Source organism: Solea senegalensis, linkage group LG19, assembly GCF_019176455.1.
Source record: "Solea senegalensis isolate Sse05_10M linkage group LG19, IFAPA_SoseM_1, whole genome shotgun sequence".
Lineage (NCBI taxonomy): Eukaryota > Metazoa > Chordata > Actinopteri > Pleuronectiformes > Soleidae > Solea > Solea senegalensis.
This window is the reverse complement of record NC_058038.1, coordinates 12,186,974-12,200,469: the sequence shown is the minus strand read 5'-3', so window position 1 is coordinate 12,200,469 and position 13,496 is coordinate 12,186,974. Positions and strand designations below refer to the sequence as shown.

The window sequence follows — 13,496 nt, the reverse complement described above, 5'->3', positions numbered from 1 at the left end:
CACCACTCTCCTGTGCAGAGCAGGAGAAATGCCCCCTCACACATTTCCCAAATTCCTTGAGATTTAGCTTCAAGAGCCAGCGCCTAGGGCCAGGAATGCCACCACCGCCTGTGTTCAGAGGGAAGCCTCTGCATGCACACACACACTCCCCATGGCTCTCCAGAATGCCCTGTAATCAGGCTCTGTTTTGACCTTGACACACACAGAGAAGAAAGCAGTAATGACTACACTCACACGGGAGGCTCTTCTTTGTAGCCTGGTATGTACACCAAAAGGCATTCATTCTTGCGTCCCCTCTGATCCGCCCACTGACCCTTGTACACACTTCACACACTCGTCACACACCTCGGTGTCTGACTTGTCATAAATCTGTTGGAAGGGGTCACTGGTTTTTAGGAGGTGCTGGTCGCTGACCCAGTCCCACAGGCGCTGCGTACTGTTTCCTACGACTTAAGCCTCAATCACGAGAGCGGAACACGTGTACAGCTGTGGACGCTATGGACGTGTAAGTTGTTCTCATTGTCCGCCAACAAACAACAAATTGATGTGCACGCGAAGATCAACACAGAGACTTCGATACCGTGACAAAACGCTCCATGCCTCACACTCACAGGAAGTACAACGCTGGTGTTATACTTTCAGCGTCTGAAAGTCTGCGAGGGTGACAGAAATGCAGGCGTCACAGATTGTGCGTGATGCTTCGCGCTGATATGTTTGTTATTAACATGCGTGTTACATACAGTACAGAACGACTTCATTGACCGCACGTGCGAAGCGTACCATTAAACACCACGCACTTTCAAAAATTGGATGAAAACAAAAAACAAATGTAAGCAATTAACCAGCAATTAAAGAAATATGTATATATATATGCATATGTATATATATTTATACATATATACGTATACATGTATATATACACACACATATATATACATGTATATAATCTGTCATATCATAGTCAAATCATATATCATAGTCTGTCTAGTTGCAAAATAGACAAAAGGATTTCATACCCTATTAAAAAATCAAGGGCTTCTCTTCTCTCCGCGCTCCTCGAAAACTGATCATTAGAAGCTGACCTCTGTAGCGTCCAGGATTGTGATTTCAAACCCTCTATCATATATTCATATAACTTTAGTGTGTTAAGGAATAATACATTTATGAGTTGGTGTATTATTAAGTGTAATACTTCATACTTGGATGTGAAAAATCTTAGATCTTAATTAATAAATCTTAGTAGAGTAAGTCTCTACTTGTTTTTTTCATTTTCATGCCGTGTATGTAATAACATCCTGTTTGAGTGAGTGACACAAAGTAAGAAAAATCATACTAGTGGTTGCTGTTAAATCCTCGATTTGGTCAAAGTACTTTCAAATAGGGTTTTCTATTTATTAGTTCTGCTTTAATTTAACACTCTAAGAGCTAAGTTTAGCTTAGTTCTGTGTCAATAAAAAGCACAACATTTCATACGGATTTCAAAAACACTGCTGCCCGATATCATATCGATTGTTTTTGTAATCCTTATTGAAACCCTTATTGTTCTCATATCGGCGATATGAGAACAATAAGGGTTATGATTTAAGCAAAGCAATGTGACGAAGCGCGGCATCCGTAAACAAGAATCTGACAAAGCATTTGGTACCAATTTTAGATTTACGATGGTTCTTGATTCTGTGCCACAAGCGAATCTCATTAATTTATCGCAGGTTTAGTTGTTGCGACAAACTAAGTAGGAAACCGTGCCACAGCTGGATGAGAATGCTGGAATCTCAGGAAAACACAAAGTTCTAAACACAATATGGGACACAACTGTGGCTGGATCCTGAGTGAAAAGAAAGAGCTTCTTGATTCGGTGCAGCCACAAGCATTTTGACAAGAAATTGTGACTGTGTTAGGAAGACGAGTAGAAATTCAGGTCGCCTCCGTGTGTCTTATAGGATGGACAAGCACATTGAGTCAATGTTAACATAATAACATCAAACTTACAAGAAAAGAACTACAAAAACAAAAATAACCTAACACTCTTTAATAATAAGTCATCAAATGGGTCAGTTCAGTCCTCAGTGGACATGTGTGCAGACTGATTCTCGTCCTGTGTGAGGTTTGTTTTCATGTATTTATAATTTCACTAAATTAAAACGATAAACACCTGTAACTACTTTTTCTCCAACTTCAGAAGGACTTTGCTCTTGCAGGCTCCCCCCACTCCTCACCTCACCTTCCCATTGGTTCACTTCTCACTGAAAAATAGAATCGGACTGTTTGGGAGTACAGCTCTTTTTATAAATTTGTAATGATACACTGGGCCCGTTGAATTGTACATGTTTAAAGATGCATCTCCCTGCAACATGAGAGCTTGGTAAAATAAGAAAATGAATTATTTTTGTAGCCGTTTTTAGTATTGATGCAAAAATAAAAATGCAGAGGAGTCTTCCTGATTTTCTGTTTTTGTACAGGCACATTACATCAGCAGCTACCAATCCCATCGCATAGCTCGAGCAACTTCACTGAGATCTGTAGCCACTTCTAATCTCCTGCCTTTTCTCTTTTTTTTTTCTAAAGCAATTTCTTCTTTTTCCCACTTGCAGCAAAGCAGTTTTTTTTTTTTCATATCGCTTCCTTGGTGAACTCTCCGAGTGCAAACTGAGTGGATGATGAGGTGCAAACTTTGTGAGTGGCGTCGTTTTTGATGTGCTCTTTTGTTCCTGACAAGGTTTTTTTAAGCTTTGGAACAAGGGGGTTTATCAAAAACGTCTTTCCATCATCCCCCAACCCCACAAAACATCCCACGCAAGCCTGCGCACACACACCGACACACACACACACACACACACACCCCAAATTCATTAGCATACATCAAGCTTCCCAACAATATGACAAACTTTATTTGAACGTTGTAAGTGTCGAGGGCTTGTTCTCTACCGCTGGCAGCTGTCAAACGCCACACCATGTGACAGCACCAAACACCGTGGAAAGTCAAAACCACTATATATAGATGAAATGCTCTCACTTTAAGATGACTGCGAGGGGAAAACGACGGCTCTTTGCAGTCTTCAAAAACGAGAGAATCTCACTTCATCGGGAACAAACAAAATCTCATTTTAAGAAAGAGCTGCGGAGATGAAACCTGATTTTTCTCCAGAAATTCAAAGTCCCTTTTGATTGCTTTGAAAAAAAACAGCGACTCACTTTTTTCCTCCGTGTTTCCCTTCCTCTCTTTTCTCTCCTGCTCACTCTCATCTCATGTCCGTCACTGGCCAAAACCTTCTGGATGCTTGATCAACAGCGTTGCTCAAAGGCATCCAAACATCTGTCCTAATAGTGATGAGGATTTGTTTTCTTTTATTCCCTCCAGATGCCATCACATGCCTCCCTCCACCTGTCAGAAAAACAAACATGCCTTTGCTGTACAAAGATGTTCAAAGAAAAGAAAAGTGTGTATTTGAGTGAAGGGACCTTGGAACAGACAAGGGGATGCAAAGCTGAGGAACAGTGTCTCTCAGAGAACGAGTGAGACATCTTTGGGGAGTCTGAGAGATTGTCCTGTGTTGACTTTTAACAGAGACGACTTGAATTGGTACTTTACTTGTCCTCGTCTCCTTTGTTTCTGTCTGTTAGCTTAGTTTATGTTTCCACATTAGAGGTGCTGTTACAGAAAAAGGTTACTGCTTCCACCCACGCACGCTGCACACTAAACTATGGTTAAGGTTTAGTTGGACATGCCGTAGAAAGATGTAATTGCAAACGCTTTGCTTTACAGAGAATGGAAATTATACTCCATAGTATGTATTTATACACATATGTACTTTGTATGATTATATGAAAGTAGTGCTATTACTCACTACACTACCTTTTACAATAGAAATGTAAGATGTCTGTCCGGCCGTTCAGCAAAGTCATTAGAACAAGTTCCAGGTCCTCGACCTTGAGGAATCACACATCATATTAGTTCTTGGCTACATCCAGTTTTCCGTGAAAAACACATCATCTACATTACTTTGTAGTAATAAAGTGTGTTTTTCTGCGTTTTAGTTTTGGATGAGGAAAAACAGAGACATTTAAAAACACAGTAACCCGCATTTTCTTCCTAAATTGTTCTTATAGGCCACAACTCGTCTCTTTTCTGTCACCAGTACTGCAGTTTATATGATGTCTCCTTCTACTTCTGGGTCAAAGTCCGACTCCAGTCCGATTAAGTGTACGCACGCAGGAGTAATCCGACTCGATTTTAGGTGGATTAAAGTGTTTGCATGACATTAAGATAACCAAATTATTGGCTTAGTCCGACTAAAATTGGACTTGTTGTTGGACTATTGTTTTTTTTTGGCTCCAACTGCGGAGGAGCAACTCACGCCGAGTGCATGTAGTTGGTCCTGTGATGATGATGATGAAGTACGTTTGTAGGTGTTGTCATTATGGATCTGAAAAGTGAAAATGTAGTGTGGATCGTTCCCCGAGTCTGCGTTGTTATTAAAGCAAACAGCCACGGCTTGTCCACTTAGATCAGCCTTGCAGTTGTCCTGACGCACTGTATCCACATGTCCCCGTTGCTCTCTGTGAGTCCTGATGAATACGCCGTTGCAGCCTTGCCCATTCTAATGTATGGGAAGGAAAATGGAGACAGCATTGCCACAAAGGAGCTTGTAATTTAGGCAGAGCGGATCTCTCATTGCTGCGGTGACTGCACCATACATGAACCAAGAATGCAAAACTAAGGAGCTTGGCTTTTGAAGAATCTAAGACTTATATTCAGAGTGGTTGGTAAGGGATGTGTTTATTCAACCATTGTTTATTGCTTTGGTCTGAGGTAGTGGAGTGTGTTTTGTCTTGGCTAGCCATTTTGTTATGACTACAGAAGCTGCTATAGATAGAGATAGACATTTTGAAAATCTGCACTCCCGTAGCTTCAGCTCATTTTTTAAGTCCTGGACATTCAAATTAAAGCTTATGAAAACCTCTTTTTTTTTGCCACTTGTTTGAAAAAGTTACTCTCAAATTATCCTTGACTTCATTCTCACACAGCGAGAAAAAGACATATTTCTGTAAACCAGCGGCCTCTCTGCCCACTGTTATTGCCCTGACACGTTAAAAAAACGAACAGGGCCGAAAGAGCCAGAAACACTGGCAAAGTTGTGGCAGAGTAATCTTCTCATATTGTGTTCTGAGACAAAGTGAGCCGCTTCACATTGGGATCATTTATACTGGGGGCTGCTTTGAAGTGCTCCCAATTTCCCAATCCCTTTCATTCTGCCCAGGAAGATTAATTAGCCAAAGACAGAACAATCAGTAAAATCCACAACAGGAAAATTATTTTTAGGAAAACCGATCTTTTATCCTCCCTCCTCGCCTTATCCACAGCAGCCTCTCTTGAAAGAATGGACGGCTGGAGGTGGGGAGGCACTGGATATACTTAACGATGCCTCTGTCAAAGACATTATGGTCATTTAAAATGCCCAGACTCTCCCCTGGTTACACCTTGAAATATGTGGGTGAAAACTGTTGCTTTTCACTCCCCCCCCCCATTGATTTCTTGAGGTCTGTTAAAACTGTTCATTAAGCTCTGAATTAATTGATTCAGCCACTCTTTTCATTCATTGTCTCCCACCTCATTATACTCCACATGAGGTCCACCAGGAGCTGGATCCAGTCCCGGCTGACGTAGGACGAAAGACGTGGTACACCCTGGACAGGTCGCCAGTCCATCACAGAGCAAACACATAGAGAAAAACAGCCATTCACTCCAGTTCACCCTCTGCATGTTTCTGGACTGTGGGCGGATTACTCGTAGAAAACCCATGCGGAAGACATGCAAACATGCATGTTCTCAGGTCTGGGTTGCATTTAGGCCAAGGGAAACTATAGGAAGTGCACTCAATGTGAATGTAAGTCAGCGTAATGTTGTCTGAAGTCATGGAGACAGGACTGTGTGTGTGCATGCACCCATTCATGTGTGTTTGTGGGTAAAAGTGGGGGGGGACTGCACAAACCAAATCCTTTTCAACTTCTATAATCAGACTCTGGTTTAGTGGAGTGTAATTTAGCCCCAGACAGACTTCCTCCTCCAGTCCTCCCCAGTGGTGCTAGCAAGCTAGCCTGCTATTGAGCTGCCTCAGCGTTTGATGTGTTCAGTCCTCCAACCATGGCCCTGTCCTCTTCTAAACCCAGCTGTGTCAAGCCCGTAAATGCATTGTGTCAGGTCTGGGCTGTAGTCATTGGCAGCCAGTAGGGGGTGTAGTGCACAGAGAGCATGCCAGCCTGCGAACCCCCTGTGGAGATGTGAAGGAGCTGTGAAGAGCGAGGGAATTCTCTGAGCCATGAATAAAGAAAGGAGGGATACCCTGTCTGTCTGTCTGTCTGTCTCGCTGTGTGTGTGTGTGTTCCTGTATGCATATCTTTGTGAGGACCGCACAACTTCTAAATCTAGAGTGAGGACGTTTTGGCTGTTCCTCACATTCTGTCACCTCTTAGAGGGGCGTTTTGAGGGTTATTATGTCTATGGGTGTCCTCAGTCGTTCTGAAGAAGTGCACACATTGGAGTGTGAATGCAAGTCATTTATTTTGCGTTGACATCAACAGATTATTGTATTGTATTAAAGCAGCAACGTTAATTATTTTGTATTATTACATTTCCACCACAAAGGAGTTTGTGTTGTCTGTGTTGTCTGTGCTGTCTGTCTGTCTTTTATTGGGATTAAACAAAAAGGAATCAACTGATTTTCTGGAAACGTGATGGGAGGAAGAATGCCTTCATTTTTAAACATCTGATTTAGGAGGAATTTATCTCACTTGGTTTAACGTTGCGAGATGGGGTGTGTTTTTCCACAGATTCTCAAGAAGCTAGAGAAGGCTCTCATAGAACACACAGAGCTGCTCAGTTTCAAGTGCTATTACTCTTTATTAAAAACATTTTTTGAAGCAATAGTGATAGTTTAACAGTTATTTATGAAACTTTTGAAAAAATCTTATTTGGATCTCCATCAAAATATAGTACTTTCTTCTGTTGGCTATACCCTATATCCCCAGAAAATGCCTTCATTATTGTTCCTTTATATTTAGAGTTATTTCACTTCAAATGCTCTAAGAAAATCATGCTTATCTAGTGTACCAATACCTATGAACTGGTGGAATTTTTTGTGTGGATCTTGATAGTAATCGAAAAAAGTGTCGGTTGGTGTTTGGAGGTACAGTGTGTGCGTCATGAGCACTTTCCTCGCTCGTGTATATGCATGGATGATTCAGATGCATGCGCTCCATGCGTGTTCTGGATTCATTAACTCTATGTGGTTGGTTGTTCCTCTAACTTAACTGACACCATTTGGTTGTCGTCCCTCTGTCCCCTCAGGTCACTGTGGTGCGTCGGGAGTATGAGGAGAAGATTAAAGGTTTGATGCCAACGGAGATCCGACAAGAACTGGAGGACACCATCACGTCTCTCAAATCTCAGGTTGTTACCTCTGTTTTTCACCTGTATTTCTACGTACTTTGCGGTTCCTCAACCTGCTCTGGGTTTTCCCAGTCGCTGCTGCGAATACCACGTACATTTGATTTTAGCTGTCTTTCATAAAACCACTGGACAGAAGTGTCTTCTTAATGATCTGTCTGTAAGTGCCCTCAACCGCCAGTTTTGATCTCATGAAATGAATTTCAAATAAATCTCCTGAGTGTGTGTCAGTGAAAAAGATTGTTTACGCTCACATATGGTTAGGGTCTCTTCTCTCTTTTCTTCAATTGTCTTTCACTTTCCCTGCTATCAATCAACCGAACTGACCGAAACCTAACCCGAAGTCTCTGAACGAATATCCGTGTCTGAGCTATTTGTTTGAACGTGGCTAAAGATATGTTTGGTATTGGTTTTGGTGTGACATTCGATCACAGACGTTGCTTTTGCTTCCCTGCCAGTCCTCTTTATAAACTGCAGGCTCTGCTTGTCTCTCTCATTCTCCATTTATACAATAAACAAAAGTGGGTTTTATGTAACAAAGATATCTAATAGTACAAGGTTTTGTAAAAAAAAAAAAACCCTGCCTTGTTCAAATAGGTTTACAAAGATCACGTTTCAGTTCCGAGATGTAATTCCTGACCAGAGGAGTCTCTGCTCTCATTGACACGTTGGGTTCTTGCACATAAAAGTGCATTATTTTTACAATCGTCTCTGGAGGCATCTGACCACATTTCAGTGGGGTTTTGCATATTCTTCCCCACTGTGTGGTGCCAAATGAAATGCTAGAACTTTCCTGAGGTCTCCCCCACAGAAAGGAATGTACCCTTGGCTCCAGTACGTAGTCCCAGAACAATACAGATTATTTTGGAGCCGCTATTATTCTGCCAGGCTGTAGATGCCGTGTAAATGTATGTTGGGTTTATTGTTTTTTTCAACCAAAAACACTTTGTAACCAACAAAATGATACCAAGGTCTCGCCTCACAGCGTCCTAACCTGGCTCATAATCTTCCCCCTGTCCCCCTGTGTGTTAACCCCTCTGCCCTAATCTCCTGACCCCCAACCCCTGTTGTCCTGACCCCTGGATTCAACAAGCAAGCTTTTCTTCTACCTTGCTCTACTTAGCTAACCCCTCCACCCAAAAGCACAATTGACCTAAAGCCATCATTTCTCCCTCCACTTTCCCAGCTGCATGTTTCTAAAACGCTGGTTCCCTACCTTCTTCACTCTTGATTATTCATTTTTGAAAATGTGGTCAAATTTAGCATTGATGGTCTGTGTTGCAGGTGAACTTCCTTCAGAAGAGAGCGTCTCTGCTACAGGAAGACCTGGATGCCTGTCGCACCAAGAGGTAAGTGAAACAGTTTGGGTTTTTATCCAGACGGTGCATACATGCCTGCACATACATAGTTCATGTGGACGTTTTCAGCGTTTGTGTATACCTTAATTGGCTTGCACATGCAAACAGATTTGTATGACTGTCCATGGTTCCGTGCAGTAAAAAAAAACAGTTGTAGAAAAACCCCAGCTTGTTTCCCGTTGACCCATTATGTCACATTCCCAAACAACTTAAACTGGTGGCTAGTTGGCTGCATCATTCCTGCCATTAATAATGCATTAAAATATTCAATTCTTTGAGCTGACGGAGCATAAACTCCTTGTCAGTTTAATTTGTTTTTCTCACAGTTGTCTTCTTCTGTGATTCAGCTCCCGCAGTCCATTCTCACTCAAAGACACACATTGACGACCTGTTGAGACAAACGGCCGCAAACCGAGCAGAAAAAAAACCAAGCCGCTCCGTTGTTGTCTGTCGTGTCACGTTCGATGTCGTTGTACGTGTCAGTTTTTCTTATGTCATGTAAACGTACCGAGTGACAGCTTCTATTTTAGAAAACGTATCGATGCATATGCAGTGATAAGAGGCTCAGTCAAATGCTGCAGTTCCTCACATATCTCTGAAGCTTGTCAGTCACACACTTCACACTCCTCACGACTTAAAAGCAACGAAGAAGCCGAGAGTCGATCAAAAGCTTTTTAGATTTTTGGCTTTCATTACAGAACTTTATTTAAGTAATCCAACTTTTTTTTGTTTTTTGTTTTTTTAAACAGGTAACAAATGGAAGAACCCCAGTCTGACCATGTGCCGGGACATGAAGGACAAGTTGTCTAATCAGATGTGAGCATTGTTGACTGTTTTAAGTGTCTTTCATAGCAGACTGGACCAGTCATCATTTTGTGTCATGTGCTGCTAGTATTTATTCATTGACATATTTTATTTTTGCTTTGTGTTGTTGCAAAAACATATTTCAGCATTCTCAATGTTTCTTTGTTCATTTCTATTTCTATTTGATAGATGTTTAATAGCATTAGGCATTACTTTTAATAAAAGTCGTTGCATCATTCTGGGTTTTTGTTTTTTTCCTCATTGAAAGCATGAGTTTGTCTTCCAAACAAAAAAAAACATAATTAATGCCTACTCGCACTGTTGCCCTTATTTTTATTTGACCGCATCATGCATGTTAATCAAGATTAGCATGTGTAACTTAAAACTAAAGCCAAAGACCTTGAATTCCCATCACTCCATCGCTATTTAACATCGCCGTTCTGCTCGAGCCCTCATTTGAACTGTAAATAGTAGTTGGGGGTTTGTGGTTGGTTCAGATAAAGACCGCTGTTAGTAGGTTGTTTGAACCTCCGGCCAAACACTGCAGTCCTTGGCCCCGCTGTTTCTGCCTCTGCCACCACTTTGTGTTTTACCAGCGGCTCCACTCAAAACCAAGCTGAATCAATCAGACACTGGAGTTCATGAAATGGCCACTGTACTGTGTCGCTAGTTGGCCCATCATCAGGAACACCTACATAGATCTGATCTAGTCTTTGTGTCAGGTTTATTAAGTGTGATGGGGGATGTACCTGCATGTTTTAAGTGTCGGCCCAATTCAAATCGATAAATAGGTGCAAATCAACGACACAACACAGTTCAAAAACACCACAAAACCACAGCCTCCAAAAGGGAATGTACATAGTTTGAATAAAAACCGAACCAAAACCTTCATTAACAGAGGGTTTCTTGCCTGACGGGTGTTCCTAATAAAGCGGCTGGGTTTATTTATCTCCACGGTTCCTCTAAGACTGAGGAGGAAGTGTGATTATAACATTTTGGCAGACCAAGAATGACATGAACAATCCCCATCTCCTGGAATGTGTGTGTGATAGGTGAGGAATGCATGGCCTTGAATACTGATCTTTTCAAGAGTGTCAATTTTTTTTTTTCTCCCCTGGAAAACAGTTTGGAGTTGTTATTGAATTCCAAAATCAGATTCAGTTTCAAAGAGGTCCCTATAAAATTGCTTTCTTTTTGCTCCCGCAGTTCACGCACTTCCATGTGCTCCCATTGTCCATGACCTGCTTTGCTGCCTCCAAACGTAACACTATACCTCTCTGTGTATTTATTTGATGTGCTGATTCTGCTACCCAGGCAGAGAACACGAGTGAGAGAGGAGAAACAAAAAAACAAAACAAAAAAAAAGACTGACGAAAGGAGAGAAGACTGTCAGATTGACATCTGAGAAACAGGAATTTTGTCTTTCGGCACAAAGCCTTAGTAAAGTGTTGTTTCTGGAAGAAGTGCACACAGTATTTTATAGCAGTTGCAACATAGCATTATACATGCGTTTTCTTACATGATTCTTTTGCCAGTCGTGGCTTCACTTTCATGTGAACCAGTTAAAACGTGCAGCTTCATCTCATGTCTGGAGACAATGGTCCTTAATCTATATCCTACAGCTGATTGCGTAGCACTCTCCAAACTTGCATGTCCTAGTTTTGACCCGGTGAATAAGGATTTACAGTATTTAGGCAGGTGTGAAAATGCTGTAAGAAACCATCAGATGCCTCCCTGATGGTATTTCATGAAGGTTAAAAACTCTTTTTGGACACTTGTTCAATTGGAAAAACAGCACATACTCAGTTCACAAAGACATTAAGTTAACCTACCGGTCCAGTAGAAACAGAGCCACCATGTCATCACGTTGCAGCCCTGTCTGGGCGTTCAGTTCAAACGCAGCACCGATGTTCACTCTGGTCTTGGATCGCTCTGCATCTGCCTTTTTCTTGGCAGCATTTCCCAAAGACTGTCTTTCGTTTGCAACCAACCTCTGTTGTTGGCGCCTTTTCTGTCATGACGTCACTGTAACCGTGTTGTTGGATTAGCTAGCAAGCTAGCATAAGCTCTGGTGTTGTCTTCTGAGCGTGCGCGATTGGTACTCAAAGAGGTGTACGTGTATCTGCTTGTGTGTCTCAGCATTAAGGACACCATTTGTTCATTTGTGGAAATGCAGCCCCAAAATTTCAAATTATTGTACCACTCTCCGGCCCTTTTGCAAACAAACTGCCGTCTGCAATGGCTAAATATAACTAGTTAGATATGCAGAAGACCATCTCTGCACACACAACGTGCTGGACCTGAAGCAGATGGGCTACGGCAGCAGATAACACCACACCTGGTGCCACTTCTGTCAATTTATTAGTGTAACTGTGTACCTAATAAAGTTTGTTTGAAGTCATTTGTAATCTCAGCTTTTCAGAGTTTTCAGACACTGTCAGGTGATCCAACAAACATCCAATGATGCTGATCTTGTGGAACTAAAGGTTAACGTGAGCTCCGGCCTGCTGCTCGTTTACACCCGAGCACGCTCCGGCCGTAGCCTCTCCTTTAATCTGTGTTATTACCCTGACTAGTTTCACTCTAATTGATCGTCTACCGCCAAAGTAACCGCCGTAATTGTGCTTGTGTAAATACAAGCCATGAATGTCACTTCCACGCGGCTGACGAGGACCCATTAAGGATCAAAGCCCTCGCTTCCTCTCGCTTATCTCCACATCGGACAGTGGACTGTTGTGTGACGACAGTAAAAGGGCAGTCAGTCTGAGACTTGTTCATGTCGTACTTTGGCTTCATGTTTTTAATGTCATTCTCCAGTGAGATGTTTATTTAAAACCCAGTGAGCGTGAGATGAAGCAAACACTGCTGCGTGACACTGACTCGCCCGCAGAGCAACCAGAAACCAGCTTCCTCTCTTGAAGTGTCGGTGCAGAGCACGTTTATGGTTTTCCCTCCTGTAAGATTCCACCGGTATATTTGAGGACATGAATCCAAAGATGAGGAGTAAATTGCTGCGCAGGATTATTTGAAGTCATTCACTGCCTTTCGTCTCCGCCTCTTAGCAGATGTGTGACGTGTTTCCCTCTGAGCGCCTGTGACGGGGCCTCTGGGATTCACTGTACATCAGCGTGTGATTGACAAAAGTCATTATCTGTGTGTGTGTGTGTGTGTGTGAGCAGGCTGTGTCACCAGATCTTTTTTTAGAACTATATTTGGAGTCAGACCTGAGGAGGTCTGTGTTTGGCTGCTGTACGCTGCTTGCATAAATAAACCTGTTTATCACCAGCACTTCACACACACAACACAATACACTCAACACCTTTCACTTAGGCTATTTTTTCTGTCTACCATCGTGTTGTCTTGTCTTTGCCTCTCTCCTCGCTCGAATCCTTCTCTCTTTGTTTATATCAGTATTTATGGCACCATTTTTTTCTGTTTTGTCGCCCGGCTCTGTCACTCAAACACAACAGGAGCTATGAAAAGGATATGCAGCTGTGTGTTAGAGCGATGCTGTGTGTTAGAGCGATGCTGTGTGTTAGAGCGATGCAGACTTTAGAGAGGACACAGCGGTTGTGTGTGTGTGTGTGTGTGTGCGATGAATCTTCCTTCTGAGCTGATAGTGTGGGCTGGGCAGAGGGACCGAAAGTGATGCAGTCAAGACCACGGGGGAGGTTTGTCTTTATCACATGCCCTGTGTCTGTGTCTGTGTCTGGGCATCTGCCATGTCTGCCTTGCACCATCTTTTGATCTCTCACAGTCTCGTTCCTTATTTCACACAAGTTTGTGCCCCTAAAGTGTCACATCTGCACTAATGAAGACAAACTGTGTAAGGATCGTAGCCTTCACTGTTTGCAGTCAGTCTGAGACTTGACCTTCAACTGATAGTTGTT

At 42.3% G+C, this 13,496-nt stretch overlaps 1 protein-coding gene across 3 annotated transcripts in view; it reads left to right on the top strand.

Moving 5' to 3' along the window:
• Nucleotides 1-13,496, top strand: part of cep112 (centrosomal protein 112) — a 97,806-nt gene that overhangs the window by 79,755 nt on the left and 4,555 nt on the right. Inside the window, exons 25-27 of one of the 3 annotated variants that reach the window (XR_006362292.1) lie at nucleotides 7,346-7,447; nucleotides 8,729-8,793; nucleotides 9,552-9,618. Coding sequence is in view for 2 of the 3 variants with exons in the window: in XM_044051343.1 (XP_043907278.1) it covers nucleotides 7,346-7,447; nucleotides 8,729-8,793; nucleotides 9,552-9,555 (171 nt within the window). In the remaining variant the exon portion in view is untranslated. Of the gene's footprint in view, nucleotides 1-7,345; nucleotides 7,448-8,728; nucleotides 8,798-9,551; nucleotides 9,845-13,496 lie in introns of those variants that run through there. The other 2 variants (XM_044051343.1, XM_044051344.1) reach the window with 2 other exon arrangements.